Genomic DNA, 18,508 nt, shown 5'->3' with positions numbered 1-18,508 from the left:
CAGAGCCCACACACTTCACACATCTCATATGCAACACAGACCCCCTCAACACCTCAAAAAACATGTGAACACGCATGCACTGCTGCCACAGCATGGTCACAAGCTTTGTTTAAAAATAAATAAATTAAAACAACCGAGACCGAGATGACCAAGTACAGCCACTCTTATCTTTAATGCCCCATCCGGATGGTACATTAAAGACAAGAGTGAAGGAATCAAATGTTCTTTTCTCAGTGCCAAAGTTCCTCTCAGTTTCAGTTTGAGAAGACCTTCACAGGTGTGTGAGGTTTTGGGGCCTTCAGTCATCTAAAATGTGTAGAGTCTGTGTCCCATTTTAAACCTCATTTGAATAGTGCATTAACATTGGCCTACGATCAAAACACATTCCCCAGAAATTTCCCTCTCTTTCGAAGAGATTCACCAAAACAACTGGTAAGCTGCTAACTACAGATCCCACTTGAATAATTGAATAATAAACTCAGTTCTTGAGTAATAAACCTGAATATACATTACAGTACAGTAACATACTATCAAAACCCATGAACAGAAATAGCTTTATTCTGCTGTACACCAATAAAGCATCCACATTTGCACATGCACAAATTACAAATGCAACACCCCCCCCCCCCCCCCCCCCCCCCCCCCGCACACACACACACACATACACACAGCTCCAGCTGTCTCATTTATCAGTCAGTCAGCAGTGGTTAACACATTAGCACACACACAGGTTGTGGTAATTTCTCACAAGTTCACCCGCAGGTCCTGGGCCACTTTAGCAGACTGAACCTCGCAAAGGGCCAGAGCACACTAAGCAATTGTACCAGACTTTAAATGGCGCTAGAAGCGAACATTTCAACGCGACAGCGTCCTCATTAGAGTCAGTTTTAAAGAACCGATGGGCAGAGACGGACATTCCCGGTTCCAGAAAGTAAAAGTCCTGCCATATATTCTTTCTACATGTGAACTTAACACAGGTGATATCACTAATGCTCTGATCTACCTGGCTGCTAATTAGGATGAGCTGGTTTACTAAAAGGTTGGATCAAATACTTGGCAAGACTTTTACTTTCTGAACCTGGGATGTCCACCTCTGCCGACGGGCTAGAGGCCGTGTGTCGTTTTGTTTGCTACTGTGAACCTCTCATTTGCTCTCTCCTTAACATGGATGAACTCACCCTCTCCGGTGGAGGGCGGCTGCGGCTGCTGCTCCTGCGGGGGTCCATCTTCCTCCTTCTGGGGGAGGCTGAGGGCAGGCAGCCCCGTAGTGCTGATCTCCAGCCAGGACTCGCTCTGGGCCGAGCAGGTCGCCTCGGACGTCTCGGCGGCAGAGGAGGAGGAGGAGGAAGAGGAGGGGGCGCAGAGCGGAGCTGAGTGCGTCGCCACGGGGTGATACGGCGAAGAGGAGCAGCGTGGAGGCGGGAGCTCGTCCTGGTGGCCATACAGGGAAGTTCAGGCGGGAGAGACACACCAACAGCATGCAAGGGGGTGTCAGTCACATCAACGGTCAAACCACATAAACAATGGGTGCCTCTCATTTGGTCTTTTATTTATACACCCTCCCTTCCTTCCTCGATCCTCGTCCTCACTGATCTAGATAAAGAATGATGGGGCGGCAACAATGGGATAGTCTATCCAGTGTTAGTTATAGATCAGTGGGAACGCCCCTCGAGGATCGAGCATCGAGGGTTGAGGAAAGATTTTGAGAGGCACCCAATGTATGTGCTGCAGCACGTCGCTACTGATGGGAGTCGTGCATGTGTCATTTGACCAGTCACATTAGCTACAAAAGACAGCGGTAATCCAAGGTGGCAGTATACGGCAATATTTCTACATAAAACAAATAACTTCAGGGTTTGTGCCCTTATATTTAATAAATATTGGCACGAAATAAGTACTATTAAATCTAAAACTTTTTGTAACCAAAAAACACTTCTGAACAGGCATGACTCACATTGGGTTGTGACGTAGTTTAATGCACTTCCCAACAATAATAAAGACAGAAAAAGATGTTTACATCCTGAGACACTGGGCAATGAGGGACACCACTCTCTTGAAGAGATTCAACAAAACAACAACGATGAGCTGCCAACTACAGACCCCACTAAAGTCTTGAATAATAAACCTGAATATACATTACAGTACAATTCTCTTGATGACTCCATTTTTTAAAAGTCAAAGCAGCCATCTTCACTATACCAACAGTGCTGCTCCAAGAAGCACATTGAGAAGCCAACTGACATTCAGTATTTGGATGGGCAACTGTAAGCTGGGTTATTTTCCCATATATGAGTTTATAGAATAACCTTATTTTCCCATACATAAGCTTCCAAGATAACATTACTTTCTCAGGCATGAGTCCTCTTGAAAGACGGGAGAGACAACCTCACAGCAGGGACACTCCTTTTGTGTTCAGGTAGCCTGTTTGCATTTGACTGTCCCCACTGTCCTGAGACCGGCATATGGCCAGAGTTCCCAACCCCATGCCAGGCACACCTCGACTCCCCCTCTCCACACCTCTGATAGATTAATGTTGGAAACTGAAATGTATCTGTTTCATGACAAATGATAAGGTATCTATGTTTGGTATCATTTTTAATGTTGCAACGCGAGAAGTAGGAAGGTCTCAGTGGTACAATTGTAAAATAAGTGTAAATATGTTTTTCTGGTGATCTAAGCGAAATTGCCAAGTCTTGGATGGGGAACCTCCCATTCACTTTTGTAATGATAAGATATACCCTGCGGTGAGCCAAGGTCTTTTACAATTGTTATAGAGTCTATATGTTAATTTCTAAGGTGGAATCAAGCCGACATGCCTCCTGTATCTAGATGGATATATAAGAAAGAACAAAGGTGACCCTTCAGATTCTTGCTTAACAAAATCTCCACTTGCGTGTAGCTCTGGCTAGCAGAAGACTCTGAGCTTGGTTTAGGATTGAAACCTCTGCTTTTAGAGTTCCACTTCTTTAGTTAATGCTACATCAGGTATGATATCTTGAACTTTATTTTAGGTTGATTGTTTAATTCTTCTGCTACTTTATTATTGTCTGTACCTTTATACCGTTATTGATTGTATTAGAAAAGATTACAAATAAATGTGATGTTAATTGGTAATCGGTAATATTCTTTTCTTGAGAATTGAAGTTCTAACCAAGGTCTTTGTTTAATCAGATATCATAACAGTGAATAGATTCTCAGATAAACTGAGCGGCTTGTGCGGGCTGGTCAAACTCAAGGAGTCACTGTGCTGGGTTCAGTTTGCCTCAAGCTAGTAGGCCTCTGAGTGCTAAAGTCAGGCCTGACCTGTCCCAGACAAACTAGCCTAGAAGTCACTGACCGGACAATGGTAAACTTCACAGGGGTGCCAAAGTCAATGTACTAGAGAATAACTGTTGATATCAGGTTGGATCTCATTGTGATTAAGCAAAATAGGCCTCGTAGAGAGAGAAGTCTAGAAATACTTAGTATTTATTGTAGACAGATATTTCATAGTCATCAACAGTGTGACTATAGCTTTCATCTTTGGAGTCAGATGGTCAAAAATAATTTAACTTGTTCAACATAATCTCATCGGTGCACCGGGTAAAGACAGAACACGTATTTAAGTGGGGAAATATATATGTGTATAATATTCCTCCTTACACAACTACAACATAAATTACTAATATTCTGTCCCGGGATGTGGCACAGAGAAATTGAACAGTGTAAAATATGTGGGCCCTCCCCTAAAACCAGAACAATAAGCACTCAAGGCTAATGCCACTCTGCCACATGCATGCCATCTGTGGTTTATTGCAACCAGGCATGCAAATACAAACACTTCCTGCCTACAGACTTGCCACAAGCGTTTCTGTCTATGGGCAAGACATTCGATGCTGACCTTCAGCGCGATGGTGGCATAGTCATACAGAAAGTGGCAAACCTAGTTTGTGCCAAATCTATGTTCAGCTCACGTTAATACTGGTAGCGGTCAGCTCCTCCGTGTAAGGCTGGCAGGCCACCTCTACTGAGTCGGTCTCCTCGTGGTCACTTGCTTCACTGTAGCAACCTAGACAGACAGGCAGACAGCCGCAGACAAACAGACAGACAGACCCACACACACACACACACACACGATAATGTGCAGTATAAGAGTTGGGATTTAAATAGACGTTCATTTACTGCACTGTGATGCTCCATCACTGATCATTAATGTTCATTTGTGCTCTGCACTTCACACCACTGGGTATCAAAGACGCTCAGTTACTACAAGAAATCCCACACACCATTAACGTCATCTTCACTGGCTGGAGTTGGACTCCTGCGCATGGAGGCCTCCTTGAAAACACTCAACCACCTGCAGCAGGAGGAACAATGAGATAGCAGGCCTCAGAGGGACTGGATCCAAGACCAAAATACTTTTATTTCAAACACACATACTGTATAGACACACAGACAAAAACAAAAATCTGTTCGCTTTAAATCAAATAAATGTGTTAACTAGGAGGATGTTGCCAAATGGATACTAATCGATGCACTAATACCATTTGGTCATAAGCAGCAAACAATTTTTCATGTTAAAGACACCCTGGCTATCAATTCTTATCTCTTTGATAGTGTGTAGAAACAGGTCTTGCTAGTTTGGTCACTGTGATAAATCAATATTTTCGGGTGTTTGAGAGAACTGTAACAGTAGCCCCACACAAATAAAAGGGAAATGACACACGCACAGCACACGGCTTCCTGTTCACAGATGCTCCTGTGCCTGTTCACAGCCCTTCTCTTTCACACTTACTTGTTCATGTCTTTGATGCTCTCGGCTGCAAAGTAGAGAGTCATGACCTGTGGGTGACTGGCCTTCATCACGCTGAAGGGCCAAACGAAAGAAACGGCAGAAGAGTAAAAACTCAAAAGCAACAGAGGTAAGAATCACAAGTACTAAGAGAATCCCTCCACATATTATAGCTTAATTCGCTGACACGACAGAAAATGTGTGTTGTTCATAAATAGATACTATCAGACACCACTAGTTCTGTTACTGGTGTCTTGGGCGCACAGGGAAGTCACATGAGTGCAGCGGTGTTTGAGAATACATGATCATCCCCCCCCCAACCCCAACCATTTCCTCTCGGCCGGGGGAGGAGTTGACAGCATGCTATTAACGGGAGCCGAGATGCGCAGCGAGAGGCAGTGCTTAAGGCCTTCGCCTTTGCGCATCACACTTGACTGCGAACGCTCTGGGCGCCCAGATATCAGCATGGGCGCACCAAACAGTCCTAATTTACATGTTAGCTTGTTCCTAGATGAGGTTGTCTGGTAGGATACACGCTAGAACAATTTGACTTGTGAGAGAGCATGTACTGTACATATGAGCTGGCATAATAAGAGTAGGCTACCGCACGCACATCCAAAAAAACGATAAAAACTGGGTGCTAGACAGACAAGCATAAGTTAGGAGAGAGAAGTCCGCACACCAGAAAATGCTCCTCAGTTATTTTCATGATAAAATCACCACCAGCTGGCATAATAACTCAGTGCAAACAAGAAAGAAACGGAGCGTGAAAAAAAGAAATCTGACAATAACACATTACACATTCAAGCTAATTCTGTCTGTGATTGTGTCGGTATGTCTTATGTCATGTTTATCTTATGCGACTCAAAATCAGTTTTGTGGTTGACCACAGTTCCACCTAATGCCTCTGAACTGAGATCAAAAGGAAAAATAGACAAATCAAAAGCTTACTGCTTCTTCTTGTGCTCCAAGGCCTGTTCGACAGTGAACTCTCTTATGTTGATGTATCCCTCGGCTTTCTCTGCCTGCATAGGCAAGAAGTAACAAGGGAAACAAGAAATTCAAAAGTTAAAAGACATTGGACAAGACACACCACATACAGTACAAGTCTATGTACGGTATATCTTTAGTCTGCACCAATGTCTTATCATAGCTTGGGGAGTATAGTGGAGTGAAATCCATCTTCTGCATTCGAGTAGGGAGCACACACACACACAGCAGGACCAGTAAAGTCACATATGATTTGTGAAAATATTCTGACAAATACAGCGATTAATTGTGCAGCCCTAACACAAACACACTAGGGAGTTAGCATGACACCATTTGCAAAAGAACTTCCAGTTGAAATTCAGGGACGTAAATGAGATGGAAGCTACTGAAACTATCAGATGATGGCAGATCCTCTTCGGCTCCATAGATAGACTAGCGTCAGACAACAAAACGGCCTCAACTTCTACGAACCTCACTTCTTCTTTCGTAAAAGAATCTGTGGTGTAAATATGCTTCTCCTATATTCCAGGGAACAGAGTAGCGCGTAACCCAGTTGACCTCGGGGGAAACAACTCACCAAATCGTTGGTGTACCAATACAGGGAGTTTTTCTTCAGCACAAACCAATACTTCTTCCATCGGGTTCCGAGAAAGCCCTTGCCGTCCTTCTTCTTGTGAAGCCACCCATTGCAGTCCCCCTGCCCGAGGTCCTTCACAGACACTTTACGCCGACTCATCCCAGCATTACCTTCGGAGTCAAACACCAAGAGGCAGGCGGAGGGTCATGCAGGTGGGCTTGCACGGAGGGCGAGTGTACGCACGTACACACACAGACACAGAAACACCAAACACAGTAAAGAATAGAAGAACCATCACTCAAATAGCTTTGCAGCGGGTCAGCTTGGCTTCCTAATTTGATACGCAGTACACAGAGAACACAGTAAACCAGATGTATTTGAGGAAGATCACAACAGAAAAAGTGACTGCATTGCAAACAAACAATTGCAATAATAAGGCTACAAGAGGACACAGATATGTGAAGGTCTTACCCTTAGGCTTGAGCCGGCGGCTGCGATGCACTGAGCCCTCCAGGTTGAGAGTGCGGAGAGAGCAGAGGAGGGCAGAGAGAGAGAGAGAGAAAGAGGGGGGAGAGAGCGTGAATGACAGCTCAAGCAGAGCCCAGCCATCAGCCAGCCACCGCACGCACACAGCACGCACACAGCACAGACTAACACATTGCAGTTCACACACACAGTGTACAGACACCTCTTCCTTCTGCTTATTTTCTCTGTCTCTCTGTCCCTTTCTCTTTCTCTCTCTCTACCTACCTACCTGCCTGCCTTTCTCTCTCTCTATCTCTCTCTCTCTCTCTCAAAAACACAAAACCACTTTCTTCACTTGGTATGTACAACATTTGAGAGAAACATCCTGTCTCTCATGGTTATTCTTTTTGCACAAATCTTTCACTTTGCTAACCCATAGAGTGCTGTTTAGAACTCTGAACACTATGGCACATGAAAACATGATAAGAACTCCAGGGTGGACCTACCACTCAATCAAAAAAACTTCATCACTCAAACACCATGTGTACATCACTACAGATTAGGCCTAGGCAGGCTAGTCTAATCTGTTAATATTTACATCGTGTTAATATAATCTCTTTATCAGAATACATTACAAGCATTGTTGCAATGCATTGAGTTTTACTGAGGAAATGACACAACCACCAGACCACAGGGGTAAAGAGGTGACACACTTACACTTCACTTACCATTACTGGTCTTTCATGTCGGGCCTCTCGAGATGTCTCCTTGGATGGGGAGACAACCTTGAAAACAGACACAATTTTGCTTTTGTTTTAAATCAGGTTGACTTGGAAAGCTTTATGTTAACATAGGCTACTGTGAATGAACGATGGTCCTGCACTAAACAGATGGAATGACCACATTGTAACTTTAAACACAACAGGTAGCCTACAAAAACTAATCCGCTTGTGGACGCCATTTCAAGATGCGTTGTTTAAATCTGTGTCGTCTCCCACAGCCACAATTACCTGCAGGAAATATTTTAGGGTGTGGATATTGAAGTTCACGATGTTGCGTAGCCTTCGATTAAAATTGACAGCCGACATTTTCGCATTTATTTTCAGGAGAAATGAAGTCGAGTTGTTGAGTCAAATTAACACACACCTGCCAATTAACGCTATTTCCTGTGTGCTTAGCAGCGCGTGATGGACAGTGTTGGCAATTGGAGCTACCAACTTCCTATGCCAATTTGAGATTTCAGCAAGACCGTTAAAGTGAGATTTGTACAGGCAATTAAAGCAATAATAAACAGGAACAGCTTACCCCTACCCATAGGCCTATATTTCTGTTTTTTTTTATTATTTTTTTATGAAAATAAATAAATGTCAATTTTGCGCATTTGCGATACTCACCTGCATCATATGTCCTTGTTAAGCTACAATAAGGGTTTAAAAGGTTAAAATAGCCTAGGGACTTGGCTGCTTGGCTACAAGAGATAATCTATGATAATAAAGTTGTTTAGGCTACTCGCATTACTTTACATGCTGGCTTTGCGCATCAAATGGTATCAATAACCTGACAAAATCAGGCTGACATGCACTGTAAACAACATAGTATACGGGCGAATCCTCACGCTACTAGACTCCGGGCAGCCAGGTTCGTGGGGTGGTACAGCCTCGCTTATCATTCACCAGCAAGTGGCGCTGCTGACTGGCGCTGCTCTATGCGGCTGGGAATTGTATGAGACAGATCTATTAGGCAAACATGGTAGGCTATGAGTAGGCCTATGTCAGAGGTTCATAATAAATGAGGAACCTAACAATATGTTCTTAGTGTTCAGAAATGTTTTTTTTGTTGTTGTTGTTGTTTTTTAAGCTATGACACCGAAAGTGTCATAAATGATGACTGAATGCTACTCAAGTGAAAAGGTCCTTGCACACTGAAAAACGTCTTTACCTAAAATCTCAAGTCACTTAGTTTGTCATTCATTATCTTTTTTATATTGAACAATACACAAACCTATTTAAATGTTACAGTGAGAAAATCTCTCTATGCACCTCCTGGATATGACCTCTAAACCTGCAAAGCAGACAGACGTGTCAACCACACAATCCAGACACACAAAGGTTCATAGAACAAATGGAGTGGAACTTTTTCACAAATCACTGACAAATAGAAATATAAGTGTGAGATATATCAAGTGCATATCAAATTCTATAAATCTGACGTGTGATAGAAACACTTTGCGCCGACAGAAATGTGCTACTATGGTGCTGCAAACATGATCTCTTGCTGTAAGTCATTTTGGATAAAAGTGTAGTGTATAAATAAATGTTAATGCAAACATGAATGTCTTTGCTTTTCTGACAAATAGTACTGTTGTGTAAATGGGTCCAAATGTCAAATTTACTGTAAGGTTTTACCAGTTTGAAGAGACAATAAATCAAACACACATACTTAAACAATCAACAAAACTACACAGTTAACAAAACTACAAACATCAATCTACACAACTATATAAATTACTACATGTTATGTTCATGTTTATGTTCAAGTGTTACATATCAGGCTGAATCATGAAAATCAGTTTTGGACTAAAACATTCACATTCAACACAAGAGAAATGACAGTTTAATTGCAACTTTTAATAAAATATTGTTGAGAAGATCACATATCAACAAAACATTTACATAACCGTAAATCCTGTGTTCAAAATAGTAAAGTTTTAAACATTACACATTAAGCTTATGAAGCCTTAAAACGTGCTCCTGCAGCGATTAGAATGGTTTTGTCTTGCATAGAGCTCTCTATTACACTGCATACAATTACACCATTTGTTAGTCGCAAAACTGAATTAGTTCTGCATCAATGATGTCCACGTGAATGATGTATGGAGTTAAGTGTGGTTCTCCTCCTCCTGTGGTTCTCCAGGTGGAAATGCTTGTAAAGAGTAGCATAATATGTTATGTGATGTATGTGATATAAAATCTATATGATGATGGTGTGAGTCAGTGATGCACCAATAGTGTTGATTTGGATGTCCCAGGGCTTCAACGAAGGCCCACAGCCTGAGTTTTAGTTAAGCATACAGCAACTGCATACTCTTTTTGTAACATTTTTGTCAGTGTTTGTCTCAGTCTTTCACACTGACATGCTTGCAACACACACACACACACACACAAACACACACACACACACACACACACACACACACACACACACACACACACACACACACACCGAGAAATACTGATAACACAGTGGACACTGAATTATCACACTATAACACAATGCCCTTGATAAAACAAGTAAGAGTTGTATGTAATTAGCATCACAAAGATCTATTCTCTTTCCAACCAAGTGTAACAGAAAATATCAAGCAAAGATATCATGTGAAAAGTAGCATTTGCAAGATGTAAAAAGTGAACAAGGATTTTACAAACAAATTATCCAATAATGCAAAAATGCAAAAAAAAAACTATATACATAAAAATGCTTATGACCAATTAAATAACTTAAGTTATACACAAGTGAGCTACCTAATGACTTCTACCGACAAAACATACATGGAAATGTTTCTTAGACCTGAACTGAACATCATATGAAGTTGTTCACTGTTTTCCAACACACAGTGTATATTTAGCTATACACTACAAACAACTCAGAAGAAACAACAACATAGCTTCATAAGATTCACACATTGGTGAATTAAAATGGAACATGAAACATATGTAAAGCAAGTCCTGTTTCCATATGGATTTTTTTAATATATATATAAAGCAGCAAATGGAGGTTTGCACCAGACAGTCTTTGGGTGCTGGGATTTCACACAGGGCTGACAGGCACAAGATTCCGTCAACATCCTGAACCAACACTCGAGATCACTCAGGGAAGAGAGGTGGATCAAAGGCACTGGCGCTGTGGCCTGAACACACACTAACACACTCACGTAGTAACTGGGAGACACACATGCGGGGGACACCCACACACACACAGACACACACACAGACACACACAGACACACAGACACACACACACACACACACACACACACACACACACACACACACACACACACACACACACACACACACACACACACACACACACACACACACACACACAGCAGCTGTGGGAATCAGTCATACACATTCAGACTTGTTCACACACACACACACACACACACACAGAAGCCATGGGAATCAGTCACACACCCACACTCCCTCACTCATTCCCTCACTCTCTCACCCACACTGTCCCTCCCTCTCCCTCTCCCTCCCTCTCTCGGTCATTCGCTCTCCCACCCCCGCGTAATCAGTGCGTCAGCAGCTTGAGCCGGGCGATCCAGCTGCTCAGCAGCGACGGCTCGCCGGACGACGAAGACGAGGACGGCGACGAGGACGACGAGGGCGGAGCGGGCTTCTGCTTGGGCGCCTTCTTGGCCAGCGCCTCCTGGTAGGGGATGGTGGCGCTGTTGTGCAGGTCGGCGTTGATGAAGCACTGGCTGCCGCGGATGTGGTCCACGCCGCGGCTCAGCTGACGCTCGCGCAGCACCGCCGCCGGCCGGTAGGGCAGCGGGAAGCACGGCGCCTCCTCCGAGATGGTGGCGATGCGCTCGGTGCTAAGGTACCGGTGCACAGGGCTCTCACCTGGGGGAGAGGGGAACAGGTGTATTAGGATGCAAGTTACATATACGTTTAGGTAGAGTGGATTAGAGTATGTACCGTATATACACATACACACACACACACACACACACACACACACACACACACACTATTCACAAAAAAGGTAGGGATATCTGGCTTTTAGGTGAAATGTAATGTTCCAGTACAGAATGTACTGATACACTGAACTGTTGGTCATACACATTCAAAAGTTTAGAGAAGGTCACATTAAGTTTGCCTGTAAAGGTTATAGTGGATTAGAAGTTCATGCTGAAATTTCACCCAAAAGCCGAATGCCCCTGACTTTTATGTGAGCAGTGTATATATGTGTGTGTGTGTGTGTGTGTGTGTGTATCTCAGCTACACTTTACTTTTACTACTGAACAGGAATGGAGAAATACCAGTAGTGAGCGCAAAAAGATGACTTATGGATTCTTGTGGATAATTCTGAATAACTGTACAGGTGCAAGTATTACGCCTATTACACAGAAATATACTCATACCTGGACACCACACCCTGAAACTGAAATAAATTGTCCTTAGCCTAGGGCTTACTTAACTGACGTTAACAAACAACTCTAAGACTCACACACGCACACACTAACCACTAATTCCCTGCCGACTGCTGTGCGCGTCGTCGTGTGTGTAATTAGCCTAGCTGATTGCAGCATAGATTAGATGGGGCTCTGCTTATGTTTGGATGAAACTGCAGCTCCATATAGGCGAGAAAGAGGGGGAGTGAGAGAGACTCTGGAGAAGAGAGAGACTTTGGAGAGAGAGAGAGAGAGAGAGAGAGACTGAAGAGAGAGAGACTTTGGAGAGAGACACTGGGGAGAAAGAGAGATTCTAGAGAGATTCTAGAGAGAGAGAGAGAGAGAGAGAGATGCTGGAGACACTAGCTGTGGCAACACTGTACTCAAACAGTCATGTTAATAAAGCCCAGCCGAATTTGAATTTGAGCGCGAGAGGGAGAAATAGAGAGAGACACAGGAGAGAGTGAGAGTGAGAGAGAGACACTAGAGAGAGAGATATGCTAGAGAGAGAGAGAGAGAGAGACTCTGAACAGACTGCCGCTAGAGAGAGACGCTGAAGAGACAGATGCTAGAGGGAGAGCGCACGTGTGCGCGCGAGAGAGAGAGACGCTTGAGAGAGATGCACTCACCTGTCCTTCCCTGGGGCCACAGCCTGGAGGGCGAGTCAGACAGACCCAGGCAAGTGTCTACAGGCATGGACACCGGCCGAGGCTTCCCTGTGAGGAGGAGAGAGGGAGGGAGAGAGAGAGAGAGAGAGAGAGAGAGGCAGAGTGGGTGATTTAGTGGGGAATCTGTGAGCCGTGCCAGCACACAACATCTGCCTGACCTTTATGACTGACACTCGCTGGTGCACTCACAAAATCTCAGCCTCTCTCTCACACCAAGCAGAATTTACAGCTGACGGTGGAAAATACTTAAGACTCCATTACATGGCCATGTCATGTCCTGCGCTGTCGAAACATAACGAGCAGCTGGAGAACGGTGTATGCAAACGCGCGGTACGTGACCGAGCTCATGCATGTTTTGGCCAACACATTTCCATGAGTTTTCCATATCAATCAGAATATTCCAATGCCGTGCATCAGAAATGCTGATAAGACAAGGCACGTCCTATCAGAAAGCCCACGTCTAAATTTGGAAAAAAGTGTTTACCTAGCGAGTAAATGTAAATGTCAAAAGTAACGCACGGCACATAAAGTAGAATATCACCGTGCACCTCCCTAAACCACTGCTCTGGCCTTGCCCGACCAGTTCAGTGAGTAAACAGTCAGACTGATGCTTCTGTTGCAGAGTGCAGACGCAGTTGACTTTTTGGTTTTGTCTCCGGGAAGTAGACTGAGGTTTTTGTGTGAGGAGGACTGGAGCAGACTGGATGTGTTTGGGCTGGGCTGGACTGGGCTGGACTGGGCTGGCCCGGGCTCGGAGCCAGAGGGGCCAGGAACACTGACCTCTGGAGGGCGTCCGCTGCCTCATCCGGGCCTGGGGCATGGGCAGCTCCATGGGGCTGGGCGCAGGCTTGCCGTCGTAGTCGGCGATGGTGAACCGCCGCCGGCCCTCATGGTCGAGGCACGAGTTGGGCGACTGCGGGCGCTTGGGCCTCAGCTTGACGCCGGTGCACACCACTGGTTTGGCATCCCTGCAAGAGACCGTCAGGAGAGAAAGGATGTCAAAATCTGCGTCCCAAAGATTCTAACAAAGCAAGTAATACCACAGTAGTGTGTGCTTTTTTCAGTGCTACTCTTCTGACATCTAACCGTGGCACGCACGTTCATTTGAAAAGGCGAAACTCTGTCATCGTTGGAAAATTCTAGGCTTTCAGCTTGTTTCCATACGTGTTTATGTTGTTCTGAATGCATCTTGCGCGCCCCTGAGCTACTCACCGTGGGGTGTAGGGAACCATGGGAGGAGGGGGAATGTACAGGTCCAAAATGGCCGGCTTCTCCTTCTTCACAGGGGACTCCACTGAACTCTTTGGGGCCTGAGAGGTGCGTGGAAAGGGTAGGTTCTGGAGAAAATGTGGGAAAAATAAACAAAACCAAAAGAAAATAGTTTAAATTCTGTTGAATCAGGCTAAACTCACACCGTATATGTACACACATACACACACACACATTTTAATACATTTTCATAAATCATTTATTTTTTATTTTATTTTCCAAGTAATTTCAGTGGAACTGAAATGACTGGACCGGTTCAGCCCAGTCCAGCCCAGCCCAGCCCAAACACATTTCAGTGGAACTGAAATTGGGTTATTGTGATATTTATTGTAATCAAAACAACCATTAGTTCAACATCTGGGAAATCAAGTCTGGACATCTGTCACACCGCATCTCTCTTAACGTATGAAACATTTTGTTTGGTACGTTTTGTTTTACCTCGATGCAGCTTGTTTGTCCCCTAACATGATTCCAGTGGGCACAGGCCTGGCAAAGCCTTCTGGTTAGACGCTGTTGCAACACAAGAGCTTTTGAGTCCCTAATTAGGGACCCGCCAACGCGCCGCTACTTCAGAGGGTCTCAAAGTCCTCATATTTCGCTCTTATAATAACAAGATAGCCATGTTCCTTTTCGGATTAGCGGACTTGCGTAAGGAGATTTGGGAAGGATTGAAACTGTTCATTTCATATTTTTTTTTTGCTCCCCCCACCATAGTTGACATGGTTTGGGTGGAGCTGAAACAGAACAGGCTTAAATTAGAAGCCGGCTCCCGGGGGATTTTTAATGCGACGGGACCTGTGGAAAGTTTTCCCTTATGATATTCAGAAGTGAGTTCCCTCATTTAGAACACTGAAGACTCACTTCCTGGTATGCGGCATCTAAATAGCTCCACACAGATTACACTATTGTTTGTTAACCTATGACTCACCTGATGAAAATGCATGACATCACTGTGAGGTTTTCTACAGTTTGTCTTAACTCTTCTCTTTTTTTTCCCCATTAGGTGAAGGGGCTCATTGTTTTCGTGGCAACACCCAAAACACCTCACGGGTGGCTAAGGGGCTTGTGCGCTCTTTTTCAAACGCTCCAAACAAAGGGGTAGTCATGTGCGGTCATGAAACCACCTAAATCTGTGGATCTGCGGAACTGTGAATCATTCTGATTAAGGGGAGCGTGACACTCTTTTAATCAACTGCTTGATCAAACAAACAAAAATCAGAGATACAGTGCCACGCTGCACCAGTTCACCTCCAGGGAGCTGTAACAGCTACCAAAAGGACTCTGAAAAACACCCCTGAACAAGGCTAATAATAAGACCTTCATGGAATCTGATCAGCGATGCAGGGCAGCTGTTGGGTGCGGAGGTGAGCGAGGCGTGAGGTGTATGTGCAGGTAGAGGTGTCGGACACGAGGGTTGCGTATTACCTGCGGAGCAGGTGGCCTCCAGCGCATGTTCTTCAGGGGGGCGGGCGTGAAGCTGCAGGTGCCGGAGGGCCTCTTCTTCACCATGAGAACCACACTCACGGGGTTCTCCCTCAGCTTGGACACCAGGTTCTTCAGCTGCCAGCCCACCTGGGACGGGAACAAGAGTGAGGGAGATCAGAGGGACACACAGTACACCATGAACAGAACCACAGTGGATGAGCAGAGAGAGAGAGAGAGGGAGGGAGGGAGGGGGGAGGGGATGGAAAACAAAAAGGCAGAGAGAAATTGAGAGAGAGAAAGAGAGAGAATCAGAATAGAGATAGAGATAGACAGAGTGGGAGGAGGGAGGGAGGGAAACAAAAAGGCAGAGAGAAATTGAGAGAGAGAAAGAGAGAGAGATAGAATATAGATAGAGATAGACAAAGAGAGATAGAGAGGAGGAAAAACAAAAAGACGGAGAGAAATTGAGAGAAAGAGAGATATAGAGAGATAGAATAGAGATAAAGTAGATAGAGAGACTGACAGATAGGGAGGCTGGAGTAGACGTGCTGAATGATCCTTACCACTGTCTGCCTGTTGACCTGGATGACCTCATCTCCAGCATGGATCCTCTTCGTTCGATCTGCAGGAGACTATGGAGGAGAGGAACAGAGTGCATTATGGAATTGCATCAGAGTTTCTAATCAACAACAATAACAACAACAAACAACAAACAACAACACTAGTCGCAGCCACTTGCAAAAACTAGTGGGTTGTTACTAACATCAACCCATGTAACTGTATACCCTGTTACATAATGCCCCTGTCTACAACCAAGCACCCATCTCATTAGTCTCCTTGGTTTCCACGGTCAAAACAAGAGTTCTTGGAACACGTGGCTGTTTCAGTGGTAATGCCGTGGCTTTTGTAAGGAGTGACCACACTTACATGCTCTGTGGTGCCTGTGATGACGTGGAGCCCATCGTATGTGGATTTGATGTACATGCCCTAAAATACATGGGTGCGGAGGATTAGTCTTCATACAGCCATACAGACCAACGGGAATTACTGACACCACAATCATAGTCCTAAGTCACAAAATATAGTCTGACTCTGCTATGTTGTTTACATTGAGGACATTTATTTATGAAGGTGTTCAAAATAAGCAGTCTAGTAAAAGCTACTTTAATCTTTGTAACGAAAGTTTCCTGTCATTGTATGGTCCTCAAAGGAACTTCTTTTTCAATACAACAAAGCACTTTGTAAGGTTCCATAAAAGGGTTACCGAGATCTTCCTCTATGTTCAAGAACCAAGGAGCTCAACGAACTAACAAAATTATGTGCAATGACATTCAGTATAAAATTGTTTTCTGTGGTGAGATAAGTACCAGTCCTTCTCCGGGCTTGATGTTGGTGATGGTGACCTCTTCTAGACAGGTCATGTGATTCATCAGAGGGTCAGAGGTCGTTCTCATGGTCTGGTCACAGACGCTGGTCAGGAGTCGGGACTGGAATGTGATCACAGGATGAGCACACATGGTTACACAACCGTCGGCCACAACAACACCCAAGAACAACACAGGAAAGAACACAGGCTGATGCAGAGAGGAAGGGGTCATCATGGGTACGGCTCCAGCCCGCGTCTTCCTCAATAATCTCCATTAAAGGAGGAAGACAGCTCAAGTGTTCCAGTCCCCCCCGCCATCCCTCCTACCCACACTCATCCAACTCATGCTCCGTGGATTGTGGATGTCTTTTGCGACATTTCCTTCCTCCATTCACTTGCTACTCCCTCCTTAACAAACATCTCCCTATCTTAGTCTCTCTCTGTCACTCACACGCACACAACACACACAACACACACGCACACACACACACACACACACACACACACACACACACACACACACACACACACACACCCTCTCCCATCACTGGTAATCACTCACATCACTGATATTGACGGTATTGAATGTAAAGATAGAACAACACGTAGTCTTTGGGGATTTGTTACCATGGTGTCACATAACAACGAGTTCTCTGTGCTTAGTGCATTTGGCTCTTCAGCTGTAACTTAATCAATATAATAGGCTAACTACAATACGCTTTAAAGCACACCATTGGAATGGAGCTTTTTAAAAGTACATTATTTCCGCTTTTTGTCTTTATTCAGATAGAACAGTGAAGAGTGGCAGGAAGTGAGAGGGAGAGAGAGAGATTGGGTGGGATCGAGATACGACCACAGGTCAGATTTGAACCCGGGTCCCTGGCTGCTCTTGGACCCAAATGTGGCAGCCACTTGCAACACAGGGAAATATGCTTATTCTCATATTGGATTTAACAAACTAATCTGATTTTTTTCCATATTGCCAAAACCTGAGGCCAGGAAAGACAGCGTCCTCTAAATCATTTTGTATTTGTTGCTTAACTTGTGATATTGCGCACATCACAGAATACACCAGAATACACACTCCGTACACCCCTGATAGTGGAAAACTCTACAGGGCAAAGAAAGAGAGTCAATTCTGATATCTTTGCGTGTGTTTCCAGCCTGTCCATTCTGTAAAGACACTCACTGGCCACTAAAACTGCTGCCCTGTGTCGTTAAAATAAGGGAGATATCTTTGTGTGTGTGTGTGTGTGAGTGTGTGTGTGTGAAATACACGGTGGTCAAACGATGGGTCAACCACAGAGGAAGCTCTCTGTCTTAACGTGACAATGTGGCGGCGAGGAATAGTGCTGAGTGTGTGAGTGTGTGGTGTGGTGTGCGTGAGCCTGGCGACTGCGCTATCTCAGAGCGGATGGGCCGAAACACACACGGGGGCCTGCTGGGCAGCATTACAGCGCAGAGTAAACAACACACACACAGGCCCTGCGGGACACACTCAACCTGGGGAGAAATCTCTCAAGGGCTGCAAAGGAAATGTGTGTGTGTGTGTGTGTGTGTGCGTGTGTCTGTGTCTGCGTGAGTAAGTACAGTGTCAGTGTGTGTGTGTGTGTGTGTGTGTGTGTGTGTGTGTATCTGTGTGATAGTACAGTGTGTGTGTGTATATGTGTGTGTGTGTGTACAGTATGTGTGTCTACGTATGCTCCTATGTGTGTGTTGTTCTGGTGTTTATGTGATGGCGTATAAGTGTGTGTGTGTGTGTGCGTGTATGTGTGTGTGTATATCTGTGTGATAG

The 18,508-nt window shown here is 44.6% G+C and overlaps 1 protein-coding gene across 1 annotated transcript in view; it reads right to left on the bottom strand.

Annotated features, from left to right (window-relative positions):
* Positions 1-18,508, bottom strand: part of cnksr3 (cnksr family member 3) — a 42,343-nt gene that overhangs the window by 2,639 nt on the left and 21,196 nt on the right. The window contains exons 6-24 of the mRNA XM_062551368.1: positions 16,715-16,834; positions 16,275-16,334; positions 15,911-15,979; positions 15,348-15,494; positions 13,866-13,990; positions 13,434-13,621; positions 12,615-12,701; positions 11,107-11,434; positions 10,735-10,741; positions 10,026-10,034; positions 7,814-7,933; positions 7,532-7,588; positions 6,810-6,846; positions 6,339-6,508; positions 5,723-5,796; positions 4,775-4,846; positions 4,266-4,336; positions 3,954-4,048; positions 1,179-1,431 (exon numbers count right to left, since the gene is read on the bottom strand). Of these exons, the coding sequence (XP_062407352.1) occupies positions 1,179-1,431; positions 3,954-4,048; positions 4,266-4,336; positions 4,775-4,846; positions 5,723-5,796; positions 6,339-6,508; positions 6,810-6,846; positions 7,532-7,588; positions 7,814-7,933; positions 10,026-10,034; positions 10,735-10,741; positions 11,107-11,434; positions 12,615-12,701; positions 13,434-13,621; positions 13,866-13,990; positions 15,348-15,494; positions 15,911-15,979; positions 16,275-16,334; positions 16,715-16,834 (2,089 nt within the window). The remainder of the gene's footprint in view (positions 1-1,178; positions 1,432-3,953; positions 4,049-4,265; positions 4,337-4,774; positions 4,847-5,722; positions 5,797-6,338; positions 6,509-6,809; positions 6,847-7,531; positions 7,589-7,813; positions 7,934-10,025; positions 10,035-10,734; positions 10,742-11,106; positions 11,435-12,614; positions 12,702-13,433; positions 13,622-13,865; positions 13,991-15,347; positions 15,495-15,910; positions 15,980-16,274; positions 16,335-16,714; positions 16,835-18,508) is intronic.

This window comes from Sardina pilchardus, chromosome 12, assembly GCF_963854185.1.
Source record: "Sardina pilchardus chromosome 12, fSarPil1.1, whole genome shotgun sequence".
In the NCBI taxonomy this organism is placed as follows: Eukaryota; Metazoa; Chordata; class Actinopteri; order Clupeiformes; family Clupeidae; genus Sardina; species Sardina pilchardus.
This window is presented reverse-complemented; position numbering and strand designations above follow the sequence as displayed.